The sequence below is a fragment of the Etheostoma spectabile genome, chromosome 1, assembly GCF_008692095.1.
Source record: "Etheostoma spectabile isolate EspeVRDwgs_2016 chromosome 1, UIUC_Espe_1.0, whole genome shotgun sequence".
NCBI classification, from domain to species: Eukaryota; Metazoa; Chordata; class Actinopteri; order Perciformes; family Percidae; genus Etheostoma; species Etheostoma spectabile.
Genome location: NC_045733.1, coordinates 12,223,038 through 12,243,565, shown reverse-complemented (window position 1 = coordinate 12,243,565; position 20,528 = coordinate 12,223,038). Strand labels below are relative to the sequence as shown.

General features: G+C 40.7%; 1 protein-coding gene across 1 annotated transcript in view; it reads left to right on the top strand.

Annotated features, from left to right (window-relative positions):
• Positions 1 to 20,157, top strand: part of acsf3 (acyl-CoA synthetase family member 3) — a gene marked incomplete at its 5' end in the record, with an annotated part of 42,071 nt that extends 21,914 nt beyond the window's left edge. Inside the window, 4 exon segments of the mRNA XM_032517217.1 lie at positions 1,637 to 1,763; positions 15,691 to 15,825; positions 16,298 to 16,409; positions 19,006 to 20,157. Of these exon segments, the coding sequence (XP_032373108.1) occupies positions 1,637 to 1,763; positions 15,691 to 15,825; positions 16,298 to 16,409; positions 19,006 to 19,120 (489 nt within the window). The 3' untranslated portion in view covers positions 19,121 to 20,157.
• Between the last annotated feature and the right edge of the window lie 371 nt (positions 20,158 to 20,528).

Here is a 20,528-nt window from a genome sequence, read left to right as displayed (position 1 = left end):
TACTTTTCTGTTCCCTGTATCTGTCTTTTATTGTCTGTAAAGCAACCTTGAGTGATTAGAAAGGCGCTGTTTATTAATCAGCATCTTGATATGCCACACTTGTGAGGTGGGTGGATTATCTCGGCAAAGGAGAAGTGCTCACTAATGGCGTTTTTCCACTGCTGGTAACAGCTCGACTCGCCTCGTCTCTACTCAACTCAACGCATTCTGGGTCCGTTTTCCATTGCAGATTGAGTATCGCCTCAGCGTGGCTGGTCACCATAGTGACGCAGCCGGAAAGTTGACGTAATTTTCAACGCAACTCACAACAGCACGTTTGAGGTGTGTTGTTTTTGATTCTCGGAATGTGGCTACTCGTCACAGCCTGAAGAAATTCTTTGTTTCAAAAGAAGCTGAAGGACGCAACAAAAATCACTGCTGAAAAAAAACAGGAGTTTTGGATCCCACAGAGTTCATGATGTCGACATTCGCCTACACAAAAGGGTAAGTTAAGTTTCCTGGTAACGTTTTGCATGTGTTAAGGGTCACAGTCAGTATTTACCATACGCTATATAAAGTACATGAACTTTAGCAACCATGATTACACACCAAAACATGTGTGCTGTGTACTGTTTGTGTTTCAGAGCAGTCACGCTTTGCAAACTCGCCGCTGCAGACCGTCTAGGGGGCGTTCGATGTACAACTGGTGAAATCTCTGGTTCTGACCTGCTGGGCTTTGTATAATCTTTATGAGAGTCATGGAGAGGCTTATGATCATGACTGGGATGCATCTGGGACAGCAAAGCCGGTGGTGACACTGTCACAGGATGCAGAGGAAGAAGACCGGAATGAATGGGAGGGTTTGATGCGCTACTTGAATAGCTAAATAAAAACTTTTCTTTTATATATTGTCTTGTTTTTTTTAAAGTAACAGAGTGCAATATTGGAAACAACATGCAAAAGCCCTTAATAGCCCTTAATATAGAATAGTTGAGAGTGATAGTTGAATAGTGCAGAGAGTAGATAATCTGTCGGTGTCTGGCTAGATTTTTTTTTTAATGTCGCATTTGTTCTGGACACACTCTTTTTTGCTAAAAACGCAGTGATAAGTGACGATTCTCTCTGACCAATCAGTAATCTGCAAGTTTTCACGTCACTTTTTGGTATTGCCTCAGCTCGCTTGGAACCTTGACTGAGGTAGTGCTAAAAAAAAGTACCAGGTAGCAGGTCCCAGGGACTTTTTTTCAAAATGGAGAACCAAAAAAGGCGAGTAGAGTCGAGGCGAGTCGAGTAGATACCATGCAGTGGAAAAATGCCATAACACAGATTTGTGAACAATATTTGAGAGACATAAGCCTTTTGTGTGCATGGAAAGGGGGGGGGCAAAAAGTGTTGTGTTTTGAATCTTGTTCAGTGTATGTTCCAGAAATAGATATGACATATGGGGTATTCTTTTTTTTCTGTATTTATTACCAATGGAAAACAGTATTGTTCTTTTATAACTCTGAATGCAGGTTAAATTCAGTTCAGCATGTGTTGTCTTACTGTTGTTGGCTTGTACATCACACAGCATCAAGCGGATAGTGCATTAAACTCTTTTAAACTGTCTACTTTATCTATCTTGGTCTCTTCCTTTCTCTCTGTAAATCAATTGCAGGTACGTCAAGGTCTGGAGGGGAAAGAAGGGGAGCTCCTGGTTCGAGGTCCATCCGTCTTTCAGGAGTACTGGAACAAACCTCAAGAGACCAGAGAGTCTTTCTCTGATGACGGCTGGTTCAAAACAGGTATCAAACCCTCCTGCCCTCTCCCCTCTTCTCTAAACTCCCACACAACACTGTACATGCACACTCACATTCCCTTGGAGCAACTGAAGTCTGCCACTAATTGCCTCTGCATGAGTTGTACTGTTAGAGGCATTCACTCAAGGAGGATGTCAAAAGATTTTTTTGTCTCTGCCGCAGACTGAACTTTCAGGGCTTGATTTTAAACACTAAAAAACCAGGAGCCCAGTCCAGGTAGTACACACACACTAAGAGTGTGTGTGTGTGTGTGTGTGTGTGTGTGTTGGGGGACTATGAGGAAGTGATAAATGGACTATGTGTGTTTTTGGTGCTGCAGGGCATTTTTCCTCCTAAGTGGTTGTGACTGCTCTGGGTCTTGAGAAACCAAGTATTGCTTTCTCGATCCCTCTCTCTCTCTCTCTCTCTCTCTCTCTCTCTCTCTCTCTCTCTCTCTCTCTCTCTTTCTTTCTCTCTTTTTACTGTGTGTGTGGCAGCACACAGGGAAGCTGTCATCAGAGGCTCTCTCTCCCTGCGGCCCAGTAATTATTTTTCTGCCCCCCCCTTGGGGGGAGTGAGGAGAGGCAAAGCTGGGGGATGCAGAAGGGAGGGCAGAAGCAATTGGAGCTTTTGATTGTTATGTAGACAACAGGAAATAAGAGCTAGAAGCAAAAGAGTAAGGAAAGAGCTAGAAGTATGTGGTGTTGTTAGGGTTAGAGAGAGTCCGCTACAAAGGATGGCCCCAGAGAGAGTGGGAACGGATGAGGTGGGGATGGAGAGCTGGTTTTGGTGGTGGAGAAGGGGTCGAGGGGTTAAAAAAAGCAAGAAAGAAGCAAGTGATGGAGAGCGATGCTGGCGCGGCAGTGGGAGAGCAGGGCAGAGTGTGTTTAATTGGCTTTGCAGGCTGGAAGGACAGAGATCCAGAGCACAGCACGCTGCTGTCACACTCCATTACAGCCACTGGCCACATAATGAGAGCCTGCGCAATCAGCTCCCCACAGACCAGTGCCTCAAGCATGCACGCACGCAGACACGCACGCAGGCAGACAGGCAGGCGCGCGCACACACACACACACACACACACACACACACACACACACACACACACACCATGGACTACTCAATAGGAAGCTATCACACATTCCTTGCCCACCCACCTGACTGTGTTCCCTGATGCCAACTTAAACACACACACCTACACAAACACACACATATAGACGCGTGAAATGGGAAGAGTTTTTTTGGGGCATCCAGGGTACTAGAAGTGAAAGCTTATATTATTTTTGCTTGTGTTACTTGGCAGTTAAGCACTTGAGCCAAGGCTCATTGGTATTGTACAAACCCCAATTCCAATGAAGTTGGGATGTTGTGCAAAATGTAAATAAAAACAGAATACAATGATTTGCAAATCCTTTTCAACTTATATTTAATTTAATACACTATAAATATAAAATACTTCATGTTTAAACTGATACAGTTTTGTTGCAACTGTTTACTCATTTTGAATTTGATGCCAGCAACACATTCCAAAAAGGACAGCCTTCAGCCCATCAACTGTGCTATGTGTTTACATCATCTTTTCTTTTAACAACACTGAGGAGACTAATTGTTGTTTGTAATTGTAAATGTTAAGTTTTTGTAGGTGGAATTCTTTCCCATTCTTGCTTGATGTACGACTTCAACAGTCCGGGGTCTCCGTTGTCATATTAATCGCTTCACACTGGCCACACATTTTCAATGGGAAGACAGGTCTGGATTGCAGGCCGGCCAGTCTAGAACCTGCACCTTTTGTGACAAAGCCACATTGTAAAAATGTGGCTTGGCATTGTTTTGCTAAAATAATCAGGGACATGCCTGAAAATGACATTGCTTGGATGTCAGCATATGTTGCTCCATAATCTGTAAAAATCTCAGATGAGCTTGGGCCCAGAGAAGCCGGCAGTGTTTCCGTGTTGTTCGTTTCTGGGTGTTTTTGATAGATGACTTTTGCTTTGCATGGTAGAGCTTTAACTTGCACTTGTAGATGTAGCGACGAACTGTGTTAACTGACAATGGTTTTCAGAAGTGTTCCTGAGCCCAGTTGGTAAAGTCCTTTACATAATGATCTTGGTATTTAATGCAGTGCCGCCTGAAGGTCACGGGCATTCTTTGCTGGTTTTTGGCCTTGCCGCTTATGTGCAAAGATATCCCCCATATTCTCTGGATTGTACTTATGGTATGTAGATGATGAAGTCCCTAAATTTCTTTCAGTTGGACATTTTAAACTGTTGGACTATTTGCTCACACAGTTGTTCACAAAGTGGTGAAACTCACGGCATCCTTACTTGTTAACGACTGAGCCTTTTGGGAATGCTTCTATGGGGCGGCTGTGGCTCAGTGGTAGAGCGGTTGCCTGCCAATCGGAAGGTTGGTGGTTCGATCCCCGCCCCTGCAGTCATTGTCGAAGTGTCCTTGGGCAAGACACTGAACCCCGAGTTGCCCCTGGTGCTGCGCATCGGAGTGTGAATGTGTATGAATGTTTATCTGATGAGCAGGTGGAACCTTGTACGGCCACAGTGTATGAATGTGTGTGAATGGTGAATGTTTCCTGTAGATGTAAAATTGCTTTGAGCAGTTGTTAAGACTGGAAAAGCGCTATATAAATACAGCACATTTACATTCTTTTATACCCAATAATGATACACGCCTGTTTCCAATTAACCTGTTCACCTGCGGCATGTCACAAATAGGTGTTTAGCATTCCTCAACTTTCAACAAGTTTGTACATGTTGCAGGCATCAGATTTAAAATGAGTGAATATTTGAGAAAAACAACAAAGTTTATCATTTTGGACATTAGATGTCTTCTCTTTGTAGTGTATTCAATTTAATATAGGTAGAAAAGGATTTGCAAATCATTAGGGCTGGGACAATTCGTTGATGTAGTCGACGTCATCGTTTACGTAAATGTGTTGACACAAATGATTTGCGTCAATGCATTGCATCTAAAAATAACATGGTTGCAACAGCTCAAGTATGGATACCTCGCAACAACACTTTGAGAAAAAGGCTCGCACATGGTCTTCTAAAGTGTGGGAGTATTTTTCTCTTAATGCCAACAACAACGTGGTGGCCTGTAGACTTTGGAAAATGATCCCTGAGTCAGGATAACAGCAGCAAAACACAATAAGTTCTGCTCACCTATGCCTCTCCAGCTTCTCCCGTAGCTCACGCGTGTACAGTATGTCCTGCACTGACTTGAGTGTGAGGTGTGCTGTGTCTCCCCCATCTGTAGCACGGTCTTCGATAATTGCGAAACCAGGCCAGATTGTTTCAGATATCTCACGAGTCCTTTATAATGGCCCACATATTAAAATATTTTCGGGTTCATAATTCCCTTAGAAAAGAGAGAGAAAAATTGCACTTTTCAAAATAAATTACACAGTTTTTTTATTTTTTAAGATTTTTATTGGTGTATTCCTTGTGAAAGTGACTTGAAATATGAATTTGTGTTATTGTTGGATTTATTTGATACATCTGAGTTCATATGTTGCTAAAATTGCACTTTTTTACTGAAATGGGTAGAAGAGCTTGGATGTTAAACAAGAGCTTTTTCATTATTTTACCTACTACTACTGTACTAAAGCAAATATAGGCTATTCTTTCTGCACTTGCTCTGTTTACTTTACATTTTTTATTCCTTTTTATTATTAAAATTGCATTCCTCCTGAAAGTGGTTTATTTTGTTGTTGGATTGATAGCCTACTTCTGGCTTTAGGTTGTACTACAAATTCGTTTTTACTTGAACAGTGCAGTGTTAAACAGTTTTAATAAATAGAGATTTGAACCTTATTGACATTTGTTTTGTGTACATTTTTAATAATTAAGCAATGGGAAAATAATCTCTAATTGAAAAATCTATTGTTAGATTGGTCGACTAATTGAAAAAATAATCGCCAGATTAATCGTTAAAAAAGATCGTTTGTGACAGCCCAACAAATAGTTGTATTCTGTTATTATTTACATTTTACACAACGTCCCGACCTCATTGGAATTGTAGTTTGTAGTATTAAGAGCAATCTATGATACCAAAGTGACAGAAAAAGCATAATTTCTCAGAAAAAGTTGTTATAATGTAAACTGAAAATTTAGACTGACTGGTGAGGATGACCATAACATAAACCTACAGCACTGTTGAGTCCCTGTGTGTCTTTGTTGTGGATGGCGGGGGGTGTTAGATAGGAACTTCTTGCACTTAAACCTCTCCTTAGCTTCCTACCTTCCCTCTCACAGCCTTACCCTTTTGACGCTCACACCTGCTCCATGTATCACACTCCACCTTTCTCCATACTCTGTCTCATCATCACACTCCATCACTGACATGCTAACTCTTGCTGATCTCGTGTCACCTTCCCACAGAGCTTTCTGTATCTCACTTTTTCTACATCCTCCAGATATGACCTTCAGGTCATTGAGAGAAAATAAAAGGTGTTCAGCACTAGACTGCTTTTCAGGCATCTGACTAAGACACACTTTCTTTAAACTTAGGCTGTCATAATCAATGAATTCCAAATGTTTGATTCAATGAGATGATAATGCAGAATGATACTAACAGCATCTAATGTATTCACTATCTTGATCACAGTCCCTTCAGAGCCAGAAGCAAATCCCTTCAACATCCCTGCTCTCAATAATGCATCAATAATTTTTAGTGATCAAATTACAACTGTAATCCTTTATTTGGCACAACCTTACTCATAACTTCACTTTTTAAAACCCAGCTTTCAGCAGCATATTTTTATTAAGCTTTGACATACAATTTTCTTTAATTAAACTTTAATCTTTGGTGAGATAATAGTCAAGTTTCTATTTCAGTGTAATGCACATTTTAACCAAATGTCTGGAAAATCAAAAAAAAATGCAAATGAATGTATGTTTCAATCCATAACTGGAATATTAGGAATTTAGTGCATTGTAGTACTGATTTTCCAGTCAGGTACTATTTTACCATTACAGAAGAAGGCATATCCAGATGATGATATTAAATAAGTGGGAGTAAGGTCATTTTGTGGAATGTTACAGTCTCCTCATCACTCTTTAAGGATCAAATGTTTTGTTCTGCCAGCTTTGGTATATCCGCTGTGGATCTGAAGCTTTAGTGGACATTTAAGGGTGTTTTCACACCTTTCTCATTTGGTCCGGACTTTGGGACTTTTCAGTTTGGTCCAAACCAAAATTGCAGGTGAGCAAGGAACCTCGGACCACGGTCTGGATCAGAAGACCACATTTTGGTCCGATCAAAAGAGGTGGTCTTGGTCCGGACCAAACTGAACAATGAGCCGGTTCGTTTGCAGTATGAAAACACTTTTCGGATGGTTTGGACTTTCGGACCAATTACAGGAAGTTAGGCAACTATGTACAATAGAAGAACAAAAAACCCTGAAAAAACCCTCCAGAACAAGAAAAAATGAGTTGTGGAAGTATGTTGGGAGAGAAGGAGATTAGATATTTCATTTTAATTTAACAATATACTTTTTGCACTACGAGAACGTACATTTCTTGCGAGTACTGCTCTTGAAGTTGGTGCTGGCGTTGCTGTTGCTGGTAGCGATACCATAATAATGCAATCGGGATTTGCTCATTCGTTTGTTCATTAATTTTCATTCATATAGAAAAGACAACTCGCCCTTGTCACGCCAACGTCAGATGCACTCCCTTCTATTCACCAACACACGTACGTCGTGACAACACTCCGTAGTTGTGTCATGGAACGTTCTTTAGTGCGCTAGCAAAATCATTATGTGAAACCAAAAACAACCGGATCAAATGTATACAATATACCTAAACACAAACTTTGGTTCGGACCTTGGTCCGGACTTTTAGATTTGAAAACACCCTAAATCACATGCTTGCACATCTTTGTTTATTTGCTAAGTCTGTTTTCTTTTATACTTTGCAACATTTTCTTTTTATCAAATGCAATCAACATTTCCACTTCAGCCAAATATAAAAACTTTTTTTTGCAATATCTTTCCAGTGTTGGCGTTGAACAGGTTGATGGATATGCACTTACTGTTGCAGAAAATCCTGTTCCTCCCTGTTAACCAAAGATAGATTATGTCAAGCACTTCAGGCTACTTAATTCATGACCTAAAACTGCATTGAACTGAAAAAAAGGTTTAAAATCCATTGCAGTCTTAAAACACATTCTGTTTGTGCTGTGTGGCTGACAGAGGGGAAGATGAAGAGAATAAAGTAAAGCTTAGTGGGGAGACTGACAGGCCAATAGGAAGAGGAGACAAAGGGAGAGAGAAGGAAAGTGGAGTGTAAGAAGTGGAGGAGCATGAGAGTTTTAGATCAATAGATTCTCAGCTGGCCAGAGGTGTCTTCTTTAGTGCGAGCGGGTGATGTGTTGCATAACTGGCAGTTCTATACGGAAGCTGTCACCTTCTCCCGAGTGCCCTCTCCTTCTACTCATCTTCACAAACATCTTGGCGCACATTGATCCCATCGCGCCTTTTTTAACCCTCTTTTTGTGCTCGTACGGTATAACGCCTGCTGTCCAGAGCTACACTATGAGTTCAGCTCAAGTTGACAAAACTGCAAGAGCATTTGTTGTTGGATTTGATGTACACATGTAAATACAGCAAGTCGGAGGCAACAAAGGTGAAAGGAGAGCAAGAGATAGACTATAAGAAGTGCAGTAGATTTGGGTTCAGTCTGTGCTTTCCAACAAAGAGAGCCTGAAACTACACCCGGAATGAGTTATGATGTTCTGTATAATAAACCATAATATAAATGTATGAATACATAAATTAATAAGGACTTGTGGAAAGGGACGGAAGGTAGGCATAAGTGATTTAGCAGAAGCTGTGTTTGGGGGCTAACTATTAACCCTGCCTTATCTGATGTTTAATTATTTATTTGATGAACTTGGAGAGACTTGGGCTCAGAGGCAGAAAAGCTAACAAGGGGGTCAAATCTTTGTTGTTTTTCATTAGTTTCACACTCTTAATTGCTTATTCCCTACTTATGTGAACCAACTGAATCCTGAAAAAGGCAGAAATAGCAATACATGTGGCAAAATATTTGGTTTCAAGTTGAGATTTAGTTGTCGCAACTAAAACCATTTCCACAAGTATTTCAGGATGCACCTGGCAGTCTTGTATTATGTACATACTCTATGTTGCTGGATTTCAGTCTCAAACAGACAGTTAATTAGACAAAGTGTTATGCGGCATTCGTTTTGAGAATTTGTATGTACTTCCTCTTGTGAATGCATGTGTGTTTGTTTGTTTGCTCGTGTGCCACTGAGAGAGATGTAACCCCAGCTGTAAAGGTGAGCTTCAGGGCTGCAGGGTAAATTCTCCACGGACAGACAGACAGACGAGCAGAAGCGTGGCTCATATCCTGCAGAGCCATCACTAGTCATTTGTGCATCGCTCTTTTGCTCCCAGCTGTGCTCTCCTCTTCCCTGCCTTTATCCCTCTCGTGTTCCCAATGTCAAATTTTACCCCAAGTCACTATATGTCCTCCTAACTCCAATTTCAAAGCTCCCTGTGGGATTCACCGACACCCTACGCTCCAAAGTACTTTGTTGAAACCAGTTGTCGCTGGAACATTTACAGCCAAGGTGTCAACACACGGTGATCCGGGTTTTATTAACACCAGTTGCAGGTACATGTAGTTAAACACTGCTTGATGTAAGTCACTAACCCCCCTGGAGTGTTGGCAAACTGACGAAATAGCTGCCACTTTGTTTCCTGTATATTTTCCTCCAGAAAACATAAAAAAAGACAATTTTGTGTGGAAAAAACATATTTAGCCTTTCAAAAGCAAAACTAATGTCAGTTTTGGAATCTGGTTCGCTCAGTGTTCATGCTTTATATTTGGCGGCTGTTTTCTTGAGTCAATGTGTCGTGGTAGACTATCAGATTTGTCTGATTCAGTGCAGAGAAGGAGCATGTAAACAGCAGTTAAGTAGTTTGCTTGATGAACATGGCAGATCTGAGACAGGCATCAATCCTCAAGTTCTGCTTGCTATCTGCTGGTGGAGAGGCAACCCAGCAAAGAATGCAATCAGCAGCACGAATATAAAGCAATTCAAGCTCCTTTAATTGCATTATATTAAACAAATTAGATCACTCATCCAAGTGCAAAGTGCTTTCTTGTACGATATTAATTACAAAAAAAAGAGCTGTGACAAAAGTTAAGGATGATAAATAATGTCAGAGCTGGGATTTCACTGCTTGGCTGTCTGTTATTTATCCTCATTAACTCTTCCATCTAGGCATCGGGGGTTTAATGTGGAACATTAATATTCATATATGCTAAGTGTTTACAGTCACTCTTAGAAGAAGCATGACTCACATCTAGACCTCTTTCATCTCTCCTCTCCACAGTGATGGAGGACACTCAGCTTTAGCCCGCAGTGTGAGAGTTTAGGATGGGTTGAACATGGAGTAAGACTGTGACTCCACTTGTTCCATCTCGCAGAGGAGAAGCATCTCCTGATCATCTTTAAACACTTTAGTCATGCTAGTGCAGAGACATGAATAAAAACAATATGACTGTTAAATATTGCTACAAAGGAAACAACTTTTGAGTTTTGGCAGATGATATTTGACATTTTTGAAACTATTTAATGGGTTTTTAAAAAAGTTGTATCCGCAGGCCTAGGTGTCTGCAGAGATGGTATACAGAAGACAACAATGTAGCTTTAGTGCATATAATAACTTAATTAAAATACAGTTATTGCTTACATAGCTCATGCAACATTCACAAGGATTGTAACTGGTCAGCTCAAAGCACTTTTTTTGCCTTTCTGGACTGAGTAGTGATTGTTGATAGTGAAGACAGTTTATACAGTATCTTATCAAAGAGAGGCTAGCTAAAGATGTACAACATGTTGACTACACGCTATGAGGACACCCAGGTGACTGAATTTATGGTTTGGGTTCTCCTTAAACATTAGTAGTAGAACCTTGTTTTACAGCAATTTTACAACAAGTTAATAGACAGAGCATAAAGAAGTATAAATCACTCACTATGCTGGCTAATTTCTCAATCAGATGTTTGTTTTTAGAGATTCAGCTGGGTTTGGAATTGTTGCTAAGTTGGGCCTTTAAAGCCTTAAAACATTTGGATGTGATATTACATTATGGAACAAATTTTAACTTGACCTCTACAGTGTCCACTGTAGCTATGGCCACACCTTAACACAGAAGTGTACTTCAGGCTTAAACAAAGACGTTTATCAGTCAAAGAATAGTCTAATCCTCCAAATGTTGTGAAAGGAAAACAGGAATTCCAAGAGGATTTAACATGACAACAGTAAGTTAGAACCTAATTCACCCCAATAACAACATTTTTGAAGATGCTCAGTATTAGAAAGGATTCTGCTATCTGCATGATTTAGTTATGAAGAGATTTAAACTGGTTACATTTTAAATGTTGGGTAATTTATGACTGAACAGTTAGCAAGTGTGCCAATTTGTTTTTCTAGAGTAGTAGTCCGTATACTGTTAATTTTTTAACCACCCATTTGAGTGCCTGGAATTGGATTTCCTACCCATGAATAATTGTGTCCTCCTTTTTTCAAGCTGTTGCAGTCTTAGTTTAAATGTGCAGTAAGTCAAAGCCAGAATGAGGTGATAATTTTGATAAAAGTGTGGACTTTACAGGAGGCTACATGCTGGCCTCATCTCAAAAATTGAGTGGCGTGTGCACACAAAATACAAGTATGCGTTACTTTCATCAAGGTCAGACTTCAGTTACAAACACTCACATAACAGTTTTTTCTATTTATTTCAGTAGCACCAGAAATCTGTTATGGGACTGTCACCGCTACCAAAAAAAATGTTTTTGTGCATTTTAGTTGATTCTCTCTACTTCAAGCGACGCTAGTGGCAGACAGGCTGGAGTGTTTTTGTGATCTTGGCCTTTGTCACATGTCACACTCTGCCCTTTTCTTTCACACGCTTTATGTCTAAGCATAGCAACATGGCCAGACTATGGCTACGTTCAGACTGCAGGCAAAGGTGGCCCAAATCTGAACATTTTTTTTATGTGACTCAGATCAGGGGTTTTTTCATAGCAGTGTGAAAAGCACAAATCACATCTGATCTGATCTTTTCAATTCTGATTTGGGCCAGTTTCACATGTGGTCTTAAATCTAGTACACTTTTTGTAATGTGTCTTCTATCTGAACATATCAGATAGATAGACTCTATCTGAGTCATATCAGAATTCACATGACTTTTACGTCACTCTGGATCGACATTTGTCATAGTTTTTTTGTGTTACTCTGAAAAATTGTTGTAGAAACACACTTTTCTGCGCAATTAATGGCTTAAAATAATTTAGTGTTCATGTTAAGAAATTTAAATTACTCTGTAACAGAACGAAGTTTTCTGTCGAGCCATGTCATTTTCTTGTTTTATAAAAAGCGTGATGGAAGTTTTCTCTGCCCTCCGTCCTCCAGTTAAAGTCTTGATCTGTTTTTGTTTCTTTCTTTTTTCCACACTGTGTGCCTCCACTTTCTTTAATGCCTCAGAATGAGATGAAAGCCCAGTGCAATTAGGCTTCTTATCGTTTTAATTAAGAAAGCCATTCGGCCATATCTGCCTCCGACGCCATAACACATAATGGCAGAGAGTCTCTGATGCCTGAAGTAGTGTTTGTGTGCGTGCGTGCGTGCGTGCGTGCGTGCATGCATGCATGCATGCGTGTGTACATACAGTGCGTGTATGTGTACAAGCTTGTGTGTAAGTGTACGTCCTAGTAACACAGTTCCCAACAATCTCTCTCCCGCTCTTCTTTCCTCCTTTATCAGTCTGTGTTCTCCAATCATTATTCCCACTTGTGCCTCTCTCCAAACATGCTGTTCTTTCCCTCGTTTATCCTCCTCCTGAAAGAGACAAGGTCAAAGAGTCCTGTATAAATACTTCAAACTCAATTCAAGTATGTTGAGTGTTTCCTTTCAACCCCTTTGTCAAACATTGCCTCATTAATGCTGTTTTCTTCCTACACGCTTAAACATTTGTGGCCAAATGCTTATCAATGTGCATGTAAACTGCTCTTTTCCCCATTTCTATTTGCATAAGATGAGAGAGCTACATTGCTGTGACCAAATTATTCCTACAGTGTGTTTTCTTTTTTTGCCTCATCCAAAAGATAAGGTGAATTGGGGAAACTGTAACTACCCTGTTAGTGGTGTTAACACCCAACCAAGCTCCTCTACACCCTTCCTCTGCTCTCTCCCGCCATCCTCCCTCCCCTCCCCTGTTACCCTGGCCTATCAGTGTGGAGCAGTGGTCTGTGAAGAAATTCCCAATATCTAAATTTACACACTGTATCAATCTTGTTTAATAGACTGGAAAGCTTATAGCCGCCGTGGCAAGCCAGCAGAGAGGGCAGCGGTGATAAATTGTCGGTGTGCAGGCGACAGCCGCCCGTGATGTATAATGAAATATTTATGATTTATCCCAGCTAATAAACTGAAATGAAGTGCGTGATGTATGGGAACAGATGGGCCCTCTATTGATGCTGAAGCGGAGAGGCATAGGGGGACGAAGAGACAGGGAAGATGGGTGGAGATGTGGAAACAGGAGATGTGATGAGAGATTCTCCAGAGGTAGTGAGAAAAAAAATGGAGGGCAAGGATGAAACAATAAAAAATAAAAAGATAAACATAGTTGTGTGTGTCTGGCTGACACTGAAAAAGGAGACAAAAATGTGAGATGGATGGAGAGAGATACAGGGTTAGAGGAGAGAACAAATGAGATTAAATGAGGAGGTAGAGGACAGAGGGAAGATGGCTGTAAAAACACACCACCATCAAAACATAAAATCTCCAAAAATGTTTTATCGTGTTGATTCAAAGTGAGCAAGGGCCAGTCTTTTTCTGTTGTTGTTTCCATATTTCAGGTATAGACTGTTTTCCTGCTATAGTGTCTGCCTAACCTGGTGGAACCTATCCCAGTGGCACCCCTCCCTAATAAAAAAAGAAGGAATAGTTCAAAGTTTTGGGAAATACACTAGTTAAATAAGGAAATCGATACTGCAGTAAATAAGTGTATTATGCAAAATGTCGAACTATTACTTTCATGACTAACCAAAGTAAGTGTGTTGTAGTATTAGTTTGTATTTCATTATCAGTGGTATTGGGAAGTATTTCTAGTATTTTATTCTATTTTCATTTAAACAAACTATAATTTCTGTAAATGTCATCTCCCCTGCACTGTGGTCTAAGTGTTTTTCCACAGTGCCAGGTATTTAGTCCTGGTGGAAAAATAACATATCTTGTATGTCTAAATAGGGTCTATAACTACAATATCCATACAATACAACTCATCCATCCTGCAGATAAACTGGTCTCAGTTGTAATATGTACTTTGTTGAGCCCTCAGTCCACCCCCTGTATTCAACCTTTCAAACTTAACTACAGCATATCACATACATACGTACATACACGCACGCACGCACATCCATTCCCTCCTTGGTCGCAGCTGTGGACAAACCACCTGTAATAATCCAAAAGGACACCATTCTGTTCCTGCTTTTCCTTTCTTTTCCTTCTCTCCTCTGTCCATTTTTCTCCTCCGTCTCTCTTCACTCATCCATACTGACCTATTTCCTCTGCTCGTCATGCCCCAGCCCAGCTGAGCCCCTCATCCCACATACTATACTCATCGTCCCCCACACCTGTCTGGGGGACAGGTGTGGGTGTGTGAGTGTCTGGAGGATGATGTGGGGGGATTCAACACTCATCCATCCACTGCACTTTGACTTTCCCTGTCTCAAACACACATGTATGCATGCTTACACACACACACACACACACACAAACACACACACCAAGTTTCCTTACCCTACATTCCTTAAATCTAGTCATGGAGGTGATATGAATGTTACTTATATGTGCTGTTTTTTTTGTATAGTTTAATTGGTTTTTCCCCAGATTTTTCCTCACAAATCCAAAAGTTGTTGTGAAACATTCATTGCAATTATAGGACGTTAGGTTGTCTTTTGCAAGCGCAGCTCAGAATATTAAAATCAGATTGGACTTTGTAATTGTATGTACAGTACATACAATGGAATTTAAAGTGCTACTCTGTGGTGTCATCGCTAAAAACAAATTAAACTATGATCCAGAGCGAAGATGTTAAAAGGATCAAATATTGAGTAAATAGTAAAAATATTAAGTAGTAAAATAGTAAATAATTCGTATTGCATATTGTAACGTAAAGTGCAGGTGCATAGCAGCATTAGTGGATAAAAGTGCTTATTGTTTATTTCTCATTTAATGTGCAAATTGCTTGTGGGAAAAAACTGTCCACCAGGGTGGCTAAAGTCATGTAGGATGTTAGTGGCTCTGTTGAGGTAGGGTGTCCTAAAGAGAGGGCAGTGGGCAGCATGTGATTTTCTCGGCAGCCTTCATCACTCTCTTGAGCACTTTCTTATCTTATCTTTTTTATCAGAGCAGCTCACGTACCACACTGAAATGCAGTATGTCAGTAAGCTTTCAATGGTCGCCCGTTAAAAATCCACCAGTAGCTTCCTCTCTGTGTTGCAGTCTCAGGAAGTGCTGTCTTTGCTGTGTTGCATTTCCTTGTGAAATCCAGTATCAATTCCTTGTGTTGTGGTGTTCAGTGACAGGTTATTTACTGAAGACCACACATATGCTTCAGTTAATAAAAGAGAATACAATAAGAGGGTAAAATGCTAAGAAGCTAGCTCAAAGCACCATGGAGCTAAATGCACCACCACCGTGTCTTGGTACAGCCTCACAGAGCCGCTACCATGGCCGCAGACTCAGTCTTGTTTAAAAACACAAAATAATTTTACAATTTATTTTCAATCAATCTATCCCTTTTCTAACCTGCTCATTAAAAAAAAAGTTCCTTTCCTTTCTTAATTATTTGGTAATGCCTCTCTTCTTCTATGTCTTTTAGGTGACATCGCGGTCTATAAAGACGGGGTGTATTGGATTAAGGGCCGCAGCAGTGTTGACATCATCAAGAGTGGTGGCTACAAGATCAGTGCACTCGAGGTGGAGCGTCACCTACTGGCTCATCCAGACATCATAGGTAAGTGTGCTGTACAGGTTTAGTTTGTAGCTAGGACAGGAATACATTTGTCTTTATTTTGGCTTCATAGCACATTGAGTTAAAGTGTCAAGGAATTTGAGGGCATTCATATACTCACATCAATATTAAATGAACACTTGTCGGACTAAATTTAATACAGATTTTAATGACTAAACAGTGGAATGTTCTTGACTGTCCCCTAAAATTCATAGACTATCTATAAAAAGGACAACACTTCCTACAATGTTCATCTGATGGGCATGCAAATACCCTCTACTTAAAGATAAAAGTCAGCAATTTTAACTTATGTCATTGTTTTGTTTTAAATCTAACTGTGCTGAAGTACAGAGACAATACAACAATACATGTAGCAGTGTCCTAATACTTAAGCACTGCACTGCAAGATGAAAGAAATTGGGCAGTTGAAACTTAACAACAACATGTCTGACTGGTGTGATTTTTATTCTTCCAGATGTGGCTGTGATAGGGGCCCCAGATGCCACTTGGGGTCAGAAAGTCACCGCAGTGGTGCAGCTGAAGAAAGGGCAGAGTTTGACGCTGCCAGAGTTGAAGACCTGGGCAAGGTACTGTGACTGTTAGATAATCTCTCCTTAGTAGACACTGCATGTTGTAAATAAATCTAATCTAATCTAAATCTGTGTGGCATCTTATGTATTCTTGCTTTTCAGAATGATAAATTTGTCACATGGTTTTATAACAGATTATTAAGTGACCTTTTCTCTGTGGAGGGTATGCTACAGGGTTAGTGTGGGCTCCAGTATTTTGCTCACATGCACTGAAGTGGGGAAGATGCGTGCAAATTTGGGCATAGACCTGCATCCTTCAGTCACAGGTTGTTTTCATTACTGCATGAAAAAACACAACGACTTCATTAAAGGTGCTCTAAGTGATGTCACACATTTTTTGGGCTATAACTTTTTTGTCACATACAGCACACATCTCCTCACTATCCGCTAGCTGCCTGTCTCCTGAACACACTTTAAAAAATGTGGTTTCTGTAGACAAACTGCGCCAACCTGCACCACAAACATAAACAGTGTACCAGCCAATAACCGACAAGAAGGATTTCGGGTTGGGGGTTGGGGGATGAGGGATGAGGAGGAGGGAGGGGGCGAGCTAGCCTCTGTTTTGTTAAACAATACTTCGAACATCAACAAGAAGTGACATCAACCAACATTGCTTAGATCACCTTTAATTCTGGTAAAAAGGTGTAAGTTTGAACCTAGCTCAACTTTTGCAGCACCGCAAGTTCACATTGCTGGTACAATTAGAGTTTATAATTGCTTAGTAAAATTTGTTCTCATAGTATTATAAACCTTCAGTCAGCATGTGGTCTCCAACCAGTACCACTAGTGGAGACTGACCGGAATAACGTACAATCAATCCACGATCCTGGATTCAACAAAACAAAAAAAGAGTTCCATATTCCATTAATACAAAGGAGTGCTGACCTGGTCTTGGTTAAATCTTATTACACTGATTGAAGAAGACAATTTCCACAGCTCTTTGTCAGTCTTTTAGCAGACTCCAATTGCAGACTGTGCCGTTCAGCACACACATCCCCAGTGACCGGCCCCGGAGTCCTCAGATCAATGGGAAGGGATGTGAGAGAAAGAGAGGCCAGAGATGGACTAATGAGGGGCGCTGAAGGAAAGACGGGAGATGAAAAAGAGGAAGATGTGGAGGGAACGAACAAATGATTGTTATGGAGGGCTTTGTCTTATGTGCTAACAGTTGTTTTTTCCTGCCCTTTCTAAATGTCAGTAGAGTTTATTTTGTCTAACGCACATAGTTGGTGGAGGCATGCAGCCCTAAACTTTAGAGTGACTGAAGGCACAAACCCTCCTCTTCTTTTTTTTATTTTCCTTCTCTTTTACTCACCCGCTACATAGAATTTTGTCTAATTCATGTCCACTTTTTTTCTTCACTTTCCCACCATCTGTTTTAGTCTTCTATATTATTTTTCTACCACCCACCACTATCATGTATTCACATCTCTGAATTGTGTGTGTGTGTGTGTGTGTGTGTGTGTGTGTGTGTGTGTGTGTGTGTGTGTGTGTGTGTGTGTGTGTGTGTGTGTGTGTGTGTGTCACACAGCAGTGGGCCCCATATGGTGAGGGGGTTTTAGATCCTACTGCTGTGGCTTGCTGGTCCAGCATGGTGGATTACCACTGCTGCTTGTGACCCAGGTTAACACACACTTGCGCACACACACACTCTTATCCACACAGTGTTTGCAGCCATGGGTGCTGCCGGCAGACAGGCAATGCCAGCACACAGCCTACTGATGAGGCCACGGTGTAGGGGAGAGAGAGAGGGAGATAAAAGGAGACATAAACAAGTAGATGGATGCTCACTCTTCAGTGCCCTGGCTTCAGCTGTCAGTCTGAATCTCTATCACACCCTCTGCGCCTCATACTGTTTTAAACACACACACACACACACACACACACACACACACACACCAACACACTGCCCTGGAGAAATTGGTGACACGAGCAAGCCCCATTACAGAGACTTGTATGTATGCACATACTGTATACTCGCTCACACTATACTCACTGAGTCAAAGAGACGGAGACATCTGCTGAAAGGAGTTGTTTGATGGCAGCAGTATGAGTCATTATGCTTGCGCGCACCACAAGCATGCAAACAGGAACACACACACACAAACGCACACACACTCAGGCACAAACAAACAAACAAACTAGGTTAGAAGATAATAGAAAAGCTCCGGGCTTCAAGACTTGACGTAACAACCGTACACTCAAAACCAAAAAAAATGAAACACTTTTAATTATCCCAGCCTTCTGTTTTTCCTTTTATTATTTGTTTTTTTTGTTTTGTTTCATCTCACAGCGATTATATTGTTTTGTATGAAGGGAATTGTCTGTGTCTCGAAGGCAAATTGGGGATATTAGGGAGGAGAGCTGTAGAGTGTATGAAGGACATTTCTTTTCTTATCTCGACTACTCTGCCACAGGGCTAGTCTTTGTTTAGCAATTGTTTTTTTCCGTTGTTGCATATGTGTCTGTGTGCATATTCCCATCCATATGTGCACATTGATCAGGGTTGTGTTTTTTGTGCATGCCTGTCTGTGTTTATCTTCCTTTCTGCAGTAAACAGTCTTCACTGTATCAACGTCTGTGTTTATTGCAGGGAGCACATGGTGCCCTACACCATTCCCACAGGCCTGGTGCTGGTGGAGACGATGCCAAGGAATCAGATGGGTAAGGTCAACAAGAAAGACCTCCTGCGACACTTCTTCCCATGACTGGAACCCCTCGATATGTGTGGCAACATACAGTGTTTGTAAAGAACTTCAGATGTCCTGGCTGCTTCCATCTGGTCCTTAAATCAGATAAACCTCACAGACAAATGGAAAGAGGAAATACAAATTAATGGAAAATCACTGCATGGGAAATTACTTAACCTTTAACTTAATCACAACTATGAGCACTGCAACAAAGGTAATTCTATTAAATGGAATGCAAATTATATCAAGCATTGTTAACCAGTTAGGGTGTAAGAGAGGTCTGGAAATGTGTGTCCAAATTTCAACTGAGTTTATTAAGAAAAAGTCACAATTATTTTAAGTTGCATTAATAAAAAAGTGCTTAGAATTCAAACTAACCAACATGGATGTGACAGACCTAATATGAACCAATTTTCAGGGTTTGCTGTTCCATAATACAAAACTGTTGTATGTGAATTATGATTATGAATCATAAGCAATTCTAAAGTATGTACTTTTGTATGTTCACACTGGAAACATGACAAAAGTAAGTATGCTTAAAAAAAAGTTATTTTTATCTGGCTTTTGGTACAGTTTGTTGATTTCTTTAAAAAGGAATTTTTCCCCTATAAGATAGTGACAGTGGATAGAGAGAGATGGGTGATGACACGCAGCAATGGGCCGCAGGTCGGACTCAAACCTGGACCGCTGCAAAAGACTCAGCCTATATGGAGTGCACGCTTTTTTACTGGGTGAGCCACAGGTCGCCCCCAGTTTGTTAATTTCTTGTATACTAACTGCATAAACGGTGTACTATAAAGATTAACATATAGTACAAAAATACTTAAACACAGCAATACCTATTGGTTAAAGTGATTTGAGCACTCATACATACTGGTATCTGATGTTTTGTTTGTGTAAATTGCGAGTGATGGTTTCTAGAATCATGGTTAATTACTCCTGCATTAAACAAAATAATGTGGCAGTTCAGTTAGAAAACACTGTTAATATCAGGTCCTTGGAATTGTACGCACACTGGTGCATTTGAAATTACAGATCATTTTATAACTGAAATTAAAAAGTTTTATAAAATAATTTCGCATTAAGCAGGTTTTTTTTGTGCGTGCGTGCTTGCGTCTGTGGTTGTACAGGTGTGAAGAGAGCCTGAAGGCGGATTTTCCAGCAAGGTACAACACCACAGCTGGATGCCCCGCACTCCATCTGACTAACCCTCTTGCTCTGCTCGCTCTTCTCACCTCTCATCCTTTCTCATCTCAATTTCTCTAATACTTCCACCTCTTCTGTCCTCATCTCAAGTCAAAACAGATTGCAGCAGCACCGGGACCAACGTGACTCTGAGGACTCCTTTTGAATGAGCACTGGCGTGCTGCCAGTGTAGGCAAAGAATGTGTGAAGAGTTGGATGAAAAAAGGCACAGAGAGGTGAA